The sequence below is a fragment of the Hyaena hyaena genome, unplaced genomic scaffold, assembly GCF_003009895.1.
Source record: "Hyaena hyaena isolate Hyena2069 unplaced genomic scaffold, ASM300989v1 scaffold_28, whole genome shotgun sequence".
NCBI lineage: Eukaryota > Metazoa > Chordata > Mammalia > Carnivora > Hyaenidae > Hyaena > Hyaena hyaena.
In genome coordinates, this window is record NW_024080660.1 from 668,854 (window position 1) to 686,131 (window position 17,278).

The 17,278-nt window shown below is 38.4% G+C and overlaps 1 protein-coding gene across 2 annotated transcripts; it reads right to left on the bottom strand.

Moving 5' to 3' along the window:
* Positions 1-2,337: 2,337 nt before the first annotated feature.
* ZNF281 (zinc finger protein 281) lies at positions 2,338-8,716 on the bottom strand. 2 transcript variants are annotated; one of them, XM_039227545.1, is made up of 2 exons: positions 8,528-8,716; positions 2,338-8,301 (listed from the first exon to the last, which is right to left on the bottom strand). In XM_039227545.1, exon 2 carries the CDS (start codon positions 8,285-8,287, stop codon positions 5,585-5,587), a length of 2,703 nt encoding a protein of 900 aa, XP_039083476.1. In that variant the 5' UTR covers positions 8,288-8,301; positions 8,528-8,716; the 3' UTR covers positions 2,338-5,584. The 2 variants fall into 2 exon arrangements, with proteins under 2 accessions (XP_039083476.1, XP_039083475.1); XM_039227544.1 differs by having other exon boundaries at positions 2,338-8,305; positions 8,528-8,617.
* Positions 8,717-17,278: the final 8,562 nt, after the last annotated feature.

Below are 17,278 nucleotides of genomic sequence, written 5' to 3' on the forward strand. Positions count from 1 at the left end.
TTCTGTGCTCATTCAGTTCATCATATATAACAATAATTTTGACTGCAATTATTTTGGTAAGAAAATTTATTTACAATTCTCACCAACCAATGGAAGCTGTGTGACTTTATGAGTTACTAAAGAAAAGATTTAATATATAAACACAAAGATTAGCCATCTTTTTCCTAGATTGGGAATGTAAACAGAAGTTCACCACAGTTGTCTGTTAAGAGTTATTTATTAATTGTTCCACAATAGTACTAAAGTTCATACCAAACCAAAGTACCTAAAGAAGTCTGAACTGAGAGAAAGACAAAATAAGAACAGTTTTTCAATCAAAGATCTCCTTTACCTTTCTAGTTACTTAAATTCCCCAGGACGCTTATCAATACTTGAGTAAATTTTATATTCCCTATTTTCCTTCAAACCTATTCTTTTCCTTCGCCTATTCTAACATATTCCTTACCTCCCTTAACACACCACCTCTGACCATTATTCTTTTACTCCCTACAAACACAGGAAGCAAAATTTTCCCTTTGGAGTATAAGATCCAAATCATTACATTTTTCTCCAGCTGTTTATCTACATTTCCTAACAGATACCTATCTCAACATGTAACAACATACTTTCAAGGCTTACCTTGCACAGTATATTTCAACCTAGCTAGTCACACTCACGCTCTATGAAGCAGAGTTTTCATGTTATTAAAAACTCAGTATTATTCTTTCTAGGCAAAAAGATATGGGGTGGCTGTGGGCTTTCATTTTTGTCAATTTACATGCTGATGAGGGAACCTATCCTGTGCAACTGAACAGCACAGTGGTTGACTGTAGTTATCATACAGTGGTAACAAATTTCTTTGTTGACTGAATATACTGAACAATTGTCATGTTTAACGTCTCTGTGGTTCTTATTATCAGATGAGAAACTGTGCAGAGAATTATATTCCACTAATTATTTGACCAGCTTATCATAAAATTTTATGGCCTTATGTAACCTAAATGTGGTTCCATAAATGCTAAGTAACTAATTAAATCGCAGATAAAGAAACTTTTAAGTACGCCTAATGTCTGATGCTTCTTTTAGATACTATTTGTAAAACAAAGTTTCAATATTTAGGCATTCTTCTAAGGCAGAGATTCTTTTTTTAAGTTTATTTTTTTAGTGATCTCTACACCCGACATGGGGCTCGAACTCACGACCCTGAGATAAAGAGTTGGATGCTCTTGCCACTGAGCCAGCCAGGCGCCCCAAGGCAGGGATTCTTTCTTAACCTAAAGTCCACAGGTTAAGAATTTTTTATTGTAATTTTTTGGTTTTTTGAGGAGGGGGGTGGTTATTCTAAGTATACAAATTGGCTTATAAACTTTCATTTGGAAATACATTTTTGGTAATGAATGGGGGGTAGGAAGGTAACAATTATCTCATCAGCTGCCCAGAGTTTGAGACACTAAAAACGTTAAGACAGTTCTCCCTAGAGCTAAGGCTCATCAAAAACTTAAAATAGAATCTACTTAAGTTGGTCACTCACATACAGTCAATACTTTTTTAAAAAGTGAAACAGGTAAAAACGAGAAATAATTTTAAAAGTGTACACTCTCTGTATGGTCTTAAACTCACTATAATTACAGAGGATTTATTTTCAAGTTGTTTGATCACGGATAAGACAACAGAATTCCAAGTGCTGGCTTTATGCTAATATTCATTTTAAGTAATCAATTACTACAGACATGAATAATATAACAAGTGGAACTAACACATTTTTCCTCAAAATCTATCAGGAATTCGTTATCATCTCCTATAGGGTATGGTATCATAGCACCAACAAAGGAATCTTGCATCATATTTAAAAAATTAAATCCTGTCATTATGGATCATAGAAAATATGAAGACTATAAAACTCAAAAAAATGAGTTTTTCAGCTGTAGTTTACTCTAAAAATATAACTTTGAAGTTAAGAAGTTTATTTTCACTTGAAGAAAGTCCTTTAGTTTAGCAAGACCAATGATTTTGGAAGCTAAAGATTGTGTATGTTCTCATAAGGCCATATTGTTCAAACTGTCACCCAGTTCAGGTTTAAACACTACTATTTACAAGTAACTAGAAAATGCCAGATACCAGGAATGAACAAAAAGTTCTGCCTCTCATCTGATTAGTGTAACACAGCAAACTAAATGTGAAGCAGAAGTATTTGTTATTTCTGTTTGCAATTTTTTAGAAATATTAAAAATTTTAAGTACAGGGCCACCTGGCTGACTCAGTTGGTAGACCACTCTTGACCTATGGGTTGTGAGTTCAAACCCCACATTGGCTGCAGATTACTTAAAAAGAAAAAAATTTAAGCACAGATTTCCCCCCCCCCCCCATATTTCCATTCTCATTATTGAATTATCACGCAAATTACTGATGAGCAACTGCTAAATTCTGGTAGCCTCATCCTGAATATACAGCAACACTACAGTTTTCTACATCTTGAAAGTAAAAACCTTAATTTTAAAATGAACCATATTCAGATATGGACATTCCACAAACAGAAAAAAGTGGGAGTAAGTGGGTAAAAAAATATGTGAAGAGTTACTCTAGAATGGAAAAGTCTGTCATTTGTGCAGAGAAATTAAGAGTTGGATTTGAATGCAGAATCAAGGAGATACTGTTTAGCAGTGTTCGAGAAAACACCAACTCTAGGAAATGACCTTGGCAAAGAAAGAACTAATTTACTTTTCCTAATCACATGGGCCCAGGAGTACATATTTCTCTACAGAGAAATACATGTTTATGTTTAATATATCATTTCCCTATAACAGTATCATACACCCCAAAAAAGCAAAGCTTCAAAGACCTATCTTTTCTATCCTTCAACATTTTTACGCCTTAATTCAACATTTGTAGCCAGTGAACTTCAAAACACAATTTTCTCATTTTACATAGCCACCTACAATTTTTTCTCCGCCTTTAAAAGGTACTTACTTTCAAATATCTCTTCTGCATCTTCAATATTTACACTGATAAATATTTAAATTACCTCTTTCCTTCTGATATCTATACTTTCAACTTTTTTTAAGTACTGTTAAACTATGACTAATACTTTCCCTACTAAAAATGCTCAAGGCCATTTTTGTGTCTTGCTATTATTACAACCTTTTTGAGGCAAAAAGGATGCAGCTAGCACCACAAGCTATTGGAATCCGATTTTAGGTGAGGCCTCAATAAATACTCTCTCCAGTATAACCCATTTCAACAAAACATGTTCTATTTTAATTTACATAATATTAACTTTCTACCCTTCCATATAGTGCACCTCAAACACAAAATAATCAATTTTCAAGTAAAATAAACCTCAAAATATGAAATACTTAAGTTAAAAAAAAAAAACACAATAAAAATACAAGTCTCTAAACTGCAAGTTACACCACCAATGTGAATACTTTCGAAAATGTAGTTAATGAAAAACACTGAAAAATGTTACTGGGTATTAAGTGATATCTCCTTTCTTCAATTTTGTGATTAACAGGTCTTTTATTGGTAGTAAACTAGAGCAAACAATCAGAATAATACATATGCAGTATTCAGTACACACAATAAAAGTTAAAGAAATTCAAAACCTGTATAAAACAAACACTGGAGAAAAATCATACAGCTTAAGAGATACAGTGGTAAAGGTCCTCTCCATCCTTTGATTACAGCTTGTACTCTGTACCCAACAGAACTTACCGCACTTACCAAAATAATACAGACGTTTTAGTACTCATGTATTTAAGAGGATTAAACACATTTTCTAAGAATCTTGCAATGACAAATAGGTGACCCTTTAGCTGGTAAGCAGACTTAAAGGAGGAAAAGTGGGGAAAGGAAATTAACTAATATTTTGTAACCACTTTTAATAATTTTTTATTTTCCAAACACTGCTTTCATAACAGAAGTGTTTTACACTTGCACAATATTAATTACTTTATTATACATGGAAGCCTGTGGTAGGCTGATTACACAATAAGACTGCAAACAACCAGTAGTACTTTTCTGACGTCAGAAGAGTACATAAGACTGAAACATCACCAAAAGTACATAAAAAAACTCATCAGCATAAACATCAAAGTACATTAAAAAATATAATCAGGAAAAAATACAATTGCTAAAAAGTGGTTTAGAGCAGAGCCACTGTCTTATCAGTAGCTTCAAATGGCAATTAGCGTTCATAGCAAGTTTTGATGACTTTACAAGACCCCTGTAAATACTGACTAATGCACCCTTTTAAAATGTACATTAAAGGCTGCAATTTCACAAAGAGGTTCTGATGTCATTACTAAATGCAGACACTCTTATTCCTCACATTAGCTATGTCACCAGTTGGAATTACAACCTTATTAATAATATCTGTAGCTCAGACTATGTGGGGCTTTATTATACATGGAAATCAGTATGTTTTTTTTTTAAGATGAGGGCTTGTTTATCCTATTGTTTAGTATTTGAATGCCATAAGGCATATAAAATGCCTAATGAGTTACCTAATGGAATGTAAAACATTCTAAAATTGAAACTGTCCAGAGAGAAGAGGGAACAAGGCAGGCTCAGAACTAAGAAAGAGGGTAAGTCAAGAAAACGACAAAAAACCAGAAGTGTGGGTGACATGTAATAACACAGACAAGAGAACAATGTTTTAAGCCATGTATAATAAATAATGCATACCCCAAATATCAAAAGAGTATGTAATTCCAACCTGGGTTCTAATACTGGTACCAACCAACCACCTGGGTGTCAACACTTTGCCAGGTATCATAACTCCTAATGGAACTACAGTCCTGTTACAGTTGGGATAAGGAGAGGGTGCTATTTTTTTTCTTCTTTTATTAAAGCTATCATTCCAGGCTTTGATCAAAGATCCAAGAATATTTGTTCTACCAGGCTGGAATGAATGGTTTGGAAGTTCAGAGTACATTTAAAAGCTGCAACAAAACATAGGTAGCCAACATCTCAGAATTTTGGATCAGCCTAGGTGGAGACAGCAATTTGAAATGTTTTCGATCCCTTACTTAAACGATGAAATGTGTGTCAGCCCAGATAGAGCAATTTGAAATGTTTTCGATCCCTTACTTAAATGATAAAATGTATATCATACTATCTGTAAATTGGATATTCCATTACAGTGATAACGTACAGAATTCCCATGCGTTATTACACTTTCCTGAGAGTAAAGCAATTAGAATAACCTTAATCCTAGCAACAAAGTTTTTTTTTTTTGTCGTTTTTTTTCATTTTGTCTTTTTGTAGGGCTTTTTTTTTGCTTTTTTTGTTGTTTTTTTTTTGTATTTTTGTGGGTTTTTTTGCATTTAAAACTTTTGGGCTATTCCCTGACAATCTATACATGTAAATTTGATTGCTAAACATTGTCACTTTGAATGTCAAACTATTTTTAATCTATTGATTTTGATTAAAAATCATAATACAAACAGAGCTAAAATCACACTAACAAAATAAACTAAATATGAAAAGTTGCATTGAAAGGGCATTACATTATTCTTAATAGGATCGTGTAGAAACATTCCAATGGCAGTGTTCTCAAAATAAAACAAAATTACATTAGACCTCCAGCCTGGTCACTTTGGGGACCTTACCTGTAACTTTGGCTGGTGGGTGTCTTTACTCTCGTACTACATGGCTCACTTACATCAGACATCATATTTGTATACCCTGAGAAATCTGACACTGAAGTCCTTACTCTATGGTCCACTTCTCCATTAGAGTTAGTGATGAAGGTCATTGGCACCCTGCTGCCCGACTTAAACTGAGAACCAAACGCTTGTGCAAAGTTCTCAATCTGGTACGTTGTTCTAGGCTCTATGTCTTTCTGAGGATCTATCTGGCTAGCTAACTCCTGAGATGGAATCTGAAAGCTTGCTGAGGACTCTAAATTTTTCTGTTGTTCCTTCTGGCTAGTCAATTTCTGAGATGAGGACTGGAAGGCTGATGAAGTCTCTAAATTCTTCTGAGAATCTATCAGATCATCCAGCTCCTGGGAAGGTGTCAACTGCTGATGTGTAGCATCCAAAGCAGATAAATAAAGACCTGGTTGAGATCCAAACAACATCCCAAAAGGAGGCTTTGGCAATGAAGATGGCAACACTGAGGTAACAGATTGGCCGAAACCACACTCCAAAGGAGATGTAGTGTATATTTGTTTTTCTGGAAATAAAGTGTGGTTGTGGAGAGGTGAAGACAAACTGACGAACTGGAAACCGTGTCCAAGAGTAAAACCTGCATTAGTGGATTTTTCAAAAGCCTGTTGGAGGTATTTGGAGTATTCTTGCAACATGCTTGCCTTATCATTTGAAGATGTTTGGGTGCCCGGGCTCAAATTTTCTTCTTGAACCAATTCTGAGTGTTCTCCTGAGGTGTGTAAATCCACTCGTGGTTCCGTGATATTGAAAGGATCCTCTTTCTGGCTTTCTGATTTGTTGGAGTATTGATCCAAAATACTTTGTAAAACCTCATCAGGAATTCCAGACTTGTCATGACAAGACTTAATGTCAGCATTTAGAGCTGAGGAGTCAATAAGGGACAATGGGGTCTCATTGTCCAAAACACTGACACCTGCAGACTGAATGACGGACTGTTGGGAGACCATGTGTCCTACATTTATAGAAAAGGCACTGTTGCTGCTGGCAGTTGGTAAATATCTTCTTTTCTTTGAAAACTGCATGGCATCATCATAATTACTACTTATTTGACTCTGTTTGCCACTGGTACTTTGGAGAAGACTAATGGTCTCCACACTATTATTTGAAACTATGCCAAGTGAGCCACTTGGTTTCCCAGACAAGGACTTGGGTCCAACTATGTCTGGTAATGGTGACACAAAATTAAGGTAACTTTTATCTGTATTCTTTCTGTTTCCTTTCTTAAAGATCAATTTTGGCACCCTTTTCTGCAGTTCATCAATACCAGTGCCAATTATGCCTCCACTGGAAGACACAGTAGGCATTTCTACTGAGTAACTCTGCAAGTTTATATTATTTGAAATTTGTGATTCAGTTGTTTTACCAGTCTTATGTTCCTTATTTTCAACAGCTATGCTTTTTGACTTTGTTTTTCTCCTTGAAGAACTTGTATTTCCCTGAGACAACACAGCCAGATTACCCATACTGCTATGGGTTGATGACCCAGGTTCTGCACTAGCGGCTCCTTTAGCTATGGCTTCACCACATGTGCGCCTGTGCTTCAACAGTCTATCAGTCCTTGAAAAATACTGTTGGCAAGTGTCACATTTATATGGCTTTTCTCCACTATGTGTCCTCTTGTGTCTCTCCATATGGTACTTCTGAATAAACTTCATGCTGCACTGATCACATCCAAATGGCTTCTCTCTACTATGAATTTTCTCATGTCTCTGCAGTAGGTATTTCTGAATGAAACCCATACTACACTGGCTGCACTGGAAAGGTCGTTCTCCAGTATGAATGAGGACGTGCCTCCGCAGGTGATAGGAGCTTCTGAAAGCAGCACTACAGTGATCACAGATATGAGGTTTCTGACTTGGGGAGAGGATGGCACCTTCTCCATCTCCAACCAAAGAAGGTTTGGAAGATGCACTTGGCTTCCTCTTGGCTTTAATTCCCTGAGATTCTGGCTTTGGCCTCTTTGCCTTTTTGACATTAGTGTCCTGCTTTGGCTCCTCACTGCCATGGTGGTCATCAGTCCTGCTACTGCTGCTGAGCAATACGTCACGGTGGTGCTGGGCTGGTTGCTGCTGGGCATGCTGGTGGAGAATACTGAGGTCCTGGATGACGCCGTGGCTCCCCCCATCCCCTCCTCCTAGGCCAGGAGATCTCTCCTCAGCCCCAGCGAACAGCCCCCCGTAGTGGTGGTGGTGATGGTGGTGGTGGGACTGCTGCTCCTCGGGATCTGCGGGTTTCTCCTGTTTGATGCTAACCAAAGACTGCAAGAATCCCCAGGAGGTCCTCTGCGAGGGGAAGGCCGCGGCTGACGCCGCCGGCTCCTTCTTGAAAGTCATGTCCGGGGCTGGCGGAGGGGGGGGCTCAGCGGCCGGGGCTGCGGAGGTAGAGGAGGATAACACGCACTGCGGGGGAGGGGCGGCCGACCCCGCCGGCCGGGTGAAGCTGGTGACCGGGGGAAGTCGGTGGTTGAACATAACCATACCCTGGGGAAAGGTGGGTTCCATCTCTGCCCTCCTGCTGCTGCCGCTGCTGCTACCGCCGCCGCCGCCGCCGCCGCTACTACCACCGCCGCCGGAGCCGCTACCACCGCTACTGCCGGTACCACCGCCGCCACTCAGGAACCCACTGCCGATTTTCATACCCCGAGGGAGGCCTGGCTGAGGAAAGGAGGAGGAAGAGGGAAGAGGGAGGAAAGGGGGTGGAACCGGGCCCCGGGCCGGGACCACCGCAGCGCCCAGGACCCCGCCGCGCCGCCGCCCAGACCGCAACGCGCCCAGCACTAATTCCCAGCCGGGTCGCCTCCGGCACCGGCACACATGGTCCTGAGACTCTTCCCTGGGCCTCGCCCTCTCCCTCTGCGACCCACCGGCAACACTTACGGGTACCGCCGCCGCCGCAGCCGCCGTCGCCTCCAGTTAATAAAAATAACGCCGTCCTCTCCACAATGGAATTAAAAGCCTCCCCTATACTGCGCAGCCGCGGCGCGGTGTCTGCTGGGAACTCTTCAACCCAGCCAGAGGGGAGCTCTGCGGAGCCACGGCGCCTGCGCTGCAGCTTCCGCCCGGTCGGCCTGTCAATCACTGGGGCGGTTGGGCGGAGGGGAGGCCCAGGGCTCGAGGGGCGGGGATTTGTATCCCCTGTAGAAAGAGGCTTTCAGGCGAACAGGCGTGATTGGTGGGCTGCACTGACGGAGTTGGACGTGGGTGAGGGTTTCTGGGGAAGGACGCTCGGGGGGTGGAACCCAAGGGGCGGAATTACGCGGGACCTTACTGCGGCGTGGCTTGGGGGATGCAGAGAAAGAGGCTGGCAAGATGGGGGAAACTGAGGACTGAATGTTGGGGCTTTTCCTATTACAGTTTGCAGTCTAGGTATTGAATCAAAATCCAAACCCAGAAGCAGATCACTTAGGGCACTTTTGGTTCTGCCTATAAAGCAGTGAACTTCAAATGCCCCACATTTATTAAAACATTTCTTCCGTTTTCCCTCTTAGGTTGGAAACATTTTAATAATGGGCGTGTTCCTTTGCATTTATAGGAGGAGCCTACATTGAAACCGTTGCAAAAAGAAAAAAATGTTGTTTTGCTGCCAACCTACCTGAAGGCTACTGGAAAAGGAAACCGCGTGTAATCCAGGTGCTTCAGCCCTGTAAAACACGCCCACGTGCATACTTCATCATCAGATGTTATTTAAATGCCCACATAACCTTTTCAGTCTGGCTAATGTGTCTGTTTACAATGTTACAATGCTGCCTAGCCCCTTATTAATTTATGAAAAACTGGCTACTAGGCCCTTGTAAGATGTGTTAGGATTCACTCTGCCCTCCCCCAGTGTAGAATGCTGAGAAACGCATACAAAATCATGAATTTTTTTCTTGAGGGAAAATTACAAAGTCTTGAAATCAGAGACTGACAAGTATCACACAAATCTTTACTCAGTGGCTAATGTACACAGGGCACTCACTTTAATATTAAGCGTGCAAAAATGTAAACCAGCCACTTGCCTAACAAAGCCTATTTATAAATCACAGAATTTTTTTCCTAAAAGAACTAGAACCATCACAATAATTTACTTACATAGTATGTGTTCTTACTGAAATTTCAAGTCATTTTCTCATAATATTTCTAACTAACTGATCATAACTAAATAATAAATGACTTATATGAGAAATTTCACCATTGAAACCATAAAGATTATTCATTATGGGTCTCTCCAAGCCTGCTCAAAAACTTAAAAGGTAATATTTAATGAGCATTTGGGGGTAAGAAAGATTAGTATTATTCTAATTCCATGCAGTTACCTATAAGCATTCTGCCACTTAAATTGTAAAACTTGAATACTATCAAGTATAGTTAAGTGTTAAAAGAAAAACTGAAAATTCCAAAACTTAAGGCAGTAGTAAAATATTAGTCAATGCCTGTGAGAAATGAGGCTGTCCCTTTATTCAGGGCGTCAGTGTTTAATGGTAAGCTGGGATGCATATAAGCTAGTCCAAGCATGAAGGGCAGTAGGACACTCATATGAAAAGCCAACTTTGTTCTTCAGTTATCAAGATAAGAAACCTGTCATTTCTCTCATTCACTCTGTCAGCCTTGAGATACTCCAAGCAGACTTACCTCTGTGTTGTATACCCCATATATCAGGAAGATGAAGAGACCCTGTAAAATAAAATGGAGGGAAAAAGCTGTTAACGCTAATCATTTCAGCAGTAGAAATACCTGAAATAAACTTTCCTGGGAACAGACAAAAGAAGACACACTTCATCAAGGTCAATTTATTTTTCTATTTTTCAGCATTAGAAGCTGTACCTTGAGCATTTATAAGGTAACACACCAGCACATCACTTACAGTGGTTGTGCTGTTCAATTCTTCATAAATAGAAAATAAAAATACCATTCATGATACATAGAATATTAATTAGAAAAATCAAAATGCCAGTCTCTGGAAGATAGCTAGGTAATGAAAAAATTAAACTCAGAAAATGTCATCAAAGTAATCACAGAAATAACACTCGGTATCAGTATTTCTAAACACTGTTTAGGACTACAGCAACTAGAATATATTTGTTAAAGTCTTCAATAGGGTAAAAAATTACCTTAACTTACGGTAATAAAGTTTTTAAGTAATATTTAAAATACCAGTTTGAGGTAAGATAAAATTTCACATTATCACTTGTAAAACTGCACACATTTTTATTATAATTTTTTGTAAAGAAGTTCCAAATATCTGCTATTTAGTAGTCCTTAGTATTAGAAAATACTTAATTTTTAAAATATGAAATGAATCTCACTCTTAAATCTAAAATATTAGATTTTTTTAGTAAATAAAACTGATGTAGTTTAAACTTATTAGGGAAAATAGCAAGAAATTTTCCATGTATTTTTGCTTTACAGGGTAAAGAAAAATCTATATTATCCTATTCTTGTTAGGTATTAGTAAACCAAATATGAGATAGAGGCCAGTTCTAAAGTCTGGAAATGGTTCAAATAGTTAAGAAATGTGACATTTCAAAAGGAAAACTTTACTGTAATATTTTAATATTTGTTTTATATCTGAATACTTAACATCTTACAGATAACAGAAATAATCCTAAACAAGGAGATTGGATAAAACAGAAACAAGTTTTGCTCTTGTTAGTTTTTTTGTAATATACTTTATTTTTTAAGAATAATTTTAGATTTACAAAAAAATTGAGAAGATGGTACCAAGAGTTTGCATGTATCCCAGATGCAGTTTCCTCTATTATCATCATTTTACTTTCTTTATTATTTTTTAATGTAATCTTTACACCCAACATGGGGCTCAAACTCACAACCCCTGAGATCAAGAGTTGCATGCAATACTAACTGAGCCAGGCACCCCTCATTATTTTACTTTAGTATGGTATGTTCATTACAATTAATCTTCCAAGTTTTCAATGCTACTCTATATAAGTTCAGAAACAAACTTTCATTACTTGTATTTGTATTAAGAAGAAAGATTGATAAAGAGTTTTTAACAATCAAAATTTCCACTGGGTCATTAATTTAAAAAAATTCAAGTACAGTGAGAGCTTTTTCACTGTGTGTACGTCATGTCCCATAGCTCAATACTAATTCTCAAATCCATCTTTCAAGTAGCATTTCTCAAGATCTACATAGTGTGGAGTGAATTCAAGATGCTTAGATGGTACTCGTTTTATAGGCTACTTGTTTGCCTGTATTCTAGATAAATCAAGAAAAAAGTTCTCTGATTTATGACAAAACTATACAATAATTAATAGTGCTCCTTCCTTTCATAATTGCCAATTCTTTATTTCATATTGTGTTATATAGATATAAAATTAAGAGTAGGTCACTCAAATTTTACTTCTATGTATGAAATAGGAGTATTTTGCCTTGTGCAGTAGATTAGTTCTTCACCACAATGCCTTGTATATGGAATAATATGCACTGTGACTCCTATATGCTAAGAAATTCAGCTGTTAGGGTGCCTGGGTGGCTCAGTCGGTTAAGCGGCTGACTTCAGCTCAGGTCATGACCTCACGGTTTGTGGGTTCGAGCCCTGCATTGGGCTTTTGGCCATCAGCGAGGAGCTTCCTTCAGATCCTCTGTCTCCCTCTCCCTTTGCCCCTTCCTCATGCTCTCTCTCGAAAATAAATAAACATTAAAAAATGCATAAAAAAGAAATTCAGCTGTTATCTATATATTTTGAGGCATCTATAGAAGAGACCTTTTATAATGTGTATAATCACTCCTGTAGTTTATCTATTTTGTAATTTCAATTTTCTCTAAAAGAAAAGAGAATTTTAAAAATCACATTTATTCTCCATGTCTTGGTAAAGTGAGGAGAATATGGAGTATATTCTAATATTTTTTTACTCTATTTCCCTGTTACTTGTTATACATTTTAAATTCTAACATATTAAACTCTTTAATATAAAATGATCAACAACAAAAGTCTCCCTTTTGAAAAAAGGATTTAGACTGAAAAACTATTTTAAATAAAGGCAGCTTCAATCTCAGAAGTTCTTTTCTCTTTCTCCTTTTTCTCCATCAGATGCACACTTAAAAGCATGGTAAGCAATCCCCAAAATTATTACTTCAAAGACCCTGAAAAAGCCTGAAACTTAAAATCACTCCAAGGAATCTCTGCTATTCTTTCTCTTGGGTTGTCTACCTGTTACCACCACAACCAGCTGAAAAGTAAAACATTAATAATAATAATAATAATAATAATAAGTTGTATGCTTTATACATGGTGACTTTTTCCCCCCACTGATTTTACCCACTATTGACAGTTGTGATCATTTAAATCTAATTCTACAGAACTTCATAAACCCTTCACTACTGGATAAACATCTCATTTACTCTATTTTCCCTAGGGAAGAATCAAAGCAGGAATAGCTAAACACAAAAGTCTTAAGCCATAACTAGGAGCCACTTTTAAATCCCTGCAGGGAGAATACCTTTAAGAATAGCTGGAAGGAACCAACTGCCAAATTTCAACTGGCGCTGAGATTTCTGAGTTCCTTCTACCAACATTCTGTCCCACTAAAGAGTGAACACTGTAAGTATGCCATATTTCTGAAACGAATGATCCCTCATGTCTCTTGGGGAGTTTCTGCTATTCCATCCATAGACCTATCCATTCATAATATATATGGAATATTAATCTATAATGGAACCAATTTCTCAATGTTTAATCAGAGTAAAAATAACAGTAATTGGACAGGAAGCATCCCAAGCATAGCTGAATCCTATAACAAATGCATATATTATGGGCAGGAGCCAGGACTAGGGAAAGAACACAAGGGTATCACATTTGATGCTGTACAGGAGTTGAAAATAGAAACTTACAAGAAGGTGGTGGTAATCATGCTATATTATTTTATTTTCATGTATATATGAACCATTAAAAACTGAGGCAGCTTTGTAAATATCTTCATTGTCTTAGAAGTTCATTGAACATCATCGGCGGATAGATTCAATGGCTGACATCTAGTCTGTTATTTTTATATTGATTGCTCTGTACTTTCGTAGTGCACTTCATGACTGCTACAAAATCAATCTTTTCCATGGTAATGTATTCTTTCCTGGAGATACAAAGAACAGGAAGGTGCCACTATACACAGTACATTGCCCACTCAAGAATCAGAATAATATTAACAATGCTAATATATGTATAGCTCTCTCAAAGCACCTTCATTTACATAATTCCATTTGTTCCTCACTACAATACTGGAAAGTAGGCAGCATGAGTATTATTAGCTTTTTTTTTTATATGTGAGGATTTTGAGGCTTGCTCAAAATGCCACCGTGCTGACAAGTTGGCAAAGGATTAGTTTCTGACTCCTTATCTCATGCGCTTTCACATACAACTGCCTTAAATAGATACCTTCGTAACTCTGAAATCACCAGCTTCAAGGTAATACGATTGGTGAGATCTTTCAAAGCTCAGGTGTTTTGAAAGTATATTACAGTTTGATTAGCTCAGAAGGTCAGGGACTCAGTATCCAGTAATAGGGCTTCTTAGACTAGCGCTCCCCCAGCCTAAGAAGACCTAGCAAGAACAACAGGAAATCGGCTTTGCAACAGTGATTCCTAGTTGCTATGTGCCAGGTTCTGTTTTTTGTGCTTTCCTTACAAATTGTCATTCAATGATGTATACTTGCTAGTTGCTGGGAAACATATCTTTTCCCATCAAAACGCTGCTAGGTAACCACATGGTCAAATATCCTTTATCATTATCATCATTTACTGAACTTCTTTGAATGTATGGTGCTATGCTGTGTGCTTTTATTTATTTACAAACCATGCTCCAACCTAGTTTCTATAAACAATTCCTGTTTGGGGAACGAAATCCCATGGAAACAAAAGCATTAGTGTGCAAGGATATGTGTATTTGCTTGTTGCAACAATGTGTGTAGTGGTAAAGAACTGGAAACAACCTGAATGCCCTTCCACACAGAAATGGCTGAATAAATTGTGGTCTCTTCATCCCTTAAGATATTAGAGAGCTGAAAGAATGAGTTAGGGCTATGTTTATTAGCCTGGAGTACTTTCCATGCATTGTTAAATGAGAAGAGCAAGAGGAAAAGACACATGTGTTATATAGTCTCCTTTTTGTAAAACAAATGATAAAACCTCCCTTCCCCTCCCCAAATACAACTGATTCAACAGGAGAATGGGGTGGAAAGGTGCACACTAAACCATTGTCACTGGCTTCCTAGTGGAAGGGATGTGAGGGAGAGGAGGCAAGTCAGAAATATGTTAGAAGCACCCTAAAAAACCATGAATGACCTTATCAAAGGAGGTGGAATATACAATTCTATGGAGCATATTAAATATAAATATAGAAAAGAGAATCTGCACATGGATAAGGATCTAAAGATAATATGGACAAATAAAATATTGGTTTATTTTGGGGATAAGATTGGGGTTTTTTTTGACTCTTATTATTTTTTAAAGCTTTTTTTCCCTTTTTTTTAAGCTTTTATTTTTAAGTAATCTCTACAGCCAACATGAGGTTCAAACTCACAACCCTGAGATCAAGAGTCACATGACTGAGTCAGCCAGGCACCCATACTATTATTTTAATATAAAGAGTGCATGGGGCACCTGCATGACTCAGTCAGTTAAATGTCTAACTCTTGATTTCAGCTCAGGTCGTGATCTCATGGCTGGTGAGTTCAAGCCCCGTGGTGGGTTCTGCACTCACAGTATGGAGCCTGCTTGGGATGCTGTCTCCCTCTCTCTCTGCTCTTCGACCTCACATGCACACATTCTTTCTCTCTCTCTCTCTCTCAAAATTAAATAAATATTAAAAAATCTCAAGAGTTCAGTACATTTGAACGAAAAAAGATATAAGTGGGTTTATTTAAAATGAATTTATTGGGGCACCTGGGTGGCTCAGTCAGTTAATTGTCAGACCTTGGCTCAGGTCATGATCTTGCGTTTGTGAGTTCAAGCCCTGCATTGGGCTCTGTGCTGACAGCTCAGAGCCTGGAGCCTGTTTCAGATTCTGTGTCTCCCTCTCTCTCTGCCGCTCCCCCTCTTGCGCTCTCTCTTGCTCTCTCAGAAATAAACATTAAAAAAATAAAATGAACTTGTTATTTTTTAAAAGCAGGGTATAATTTAACAACAGATGTGTACTCCTTGTGATTATTAGACTAAAAGAAAATAAGCAGTTTATACAGCAGAGCACATCGTTAATTTTTCCAGGAAAAGAGGGTGGATCATGGGAAGGGAGCTGAAATCTATTAAGTGATGGCCTCTTGTGGTGTGCATTTGGTTTGCTACTCTTCTGAAGATCTGATTCTGGAAGGAGAAGGAAGCGTGGTGAGTGAGACAGCTGGGAAAAGGCATGTACAAGAGATCTTTGAAAAAGCACAGCTTCCTGAGAGCACAGGGACCTCCAGGGGACCTGCAAGGAGCTCAGAATGGCTAGACCAAGTGGCCTTCATGCGAGACAGGGGAAGCCAGAAGCTTCATGAAGCCAGAAGCAGGGGCAGCCCCAGACTGTGAAAGACCTTGCACATCATGTCAAGGAATCCAGCTATTATACTTCTCTTAGAAAAGGGGGTCATTACACAGTTTTAATCAGGAAAGTGATGTCATGAGTTTTGGGGGTTTTTATTGTTTGAAAGTAACTCTACTAGCACTGAGAGAGATGGGTTAAAGAGGCATAGGGCACCCAGTTAAGAAGCTATAGTCATGGTAAGAGAATAAAAAACTAAGGAAATGGTTATGAGAATTCAGAGACGTTTAGGAGGTACAGCCAAATACCAAACAGAGATTGATGTTGCCTAGACAGGACAGGAAAAGGAGAGAGCTGGGTTACAGATGATTGTTAGATCACTGGCTTCAGTGATGGGTGGTTTCCTAAGAGAATTAAATGGAAAAAATGCGTTTGTTGAGGAAAAGAATAGATTTACTAACTTATATGTGTCAGATGTGAGTATGGTCCAGTGAGCAATTGGACACAGAACTCTGAGTCTCAGGAAGAATATCTGGGATAGAGATACAGGTTTGGGAGTCATCCAAGTAGGGGTGGAAGTGGATGCCCTCAACTAAGGAGTATGTAAAGTAAATGAAGGCAATGGCTTTGGACAGATTTCTGGAAAAGTCATTCCTGCTTCAGAATTAAGCAGAGAGAAAACCAATGAAGGAGGAGTCAGAGAGAGGGTGTTTTCATGGAAGCCAATGGGCCAATGGAAGAGAGATTTTTTGTTGCTGTTGTTGTTTTATTTATTTTTTAATGTTTATTTTTGAGAGAGAGAGAGAGATAATGAGTGGGGGAAGGACAGCGAGAGAGGGAGACACAGAATCTGAAGCAGGTTCCAGGCTCCTAGCTCTCAGCAGAGAGCCCAACGCTCGAGCCCCATGAACCGCTAGATCATGACCTGAGCCTAAGTCAGACACTTATCTGACTGAGCCACCCAGGCGCCCCAGGAAGAGAGTTTTAAAGAAGTAATTATTAGTAGCAAACATAGGTTAAAGGCATAAACTCTGAAACCAAACTGCCTAGGTTCCCTTCTTAGCTCTGCCACTTACTAGCTGTGTGAGCTTGGGCAGATTACTAAGCATCTCTGTTCTTCACTTTCATCATGTATAAAATGCTCACAGTATTATTCCCACCTCATAAGATTGTTA

Excerpts from the sequence above, each read along its gene's own strand:
- ZNF281 (XM_039227545.1), bottom strand. The coding sequence starts at position 8,287 with ATGAAAATCGGCAGTGGGTTCCTGAGTGGCGGCGGTGGTACCGGCAGT.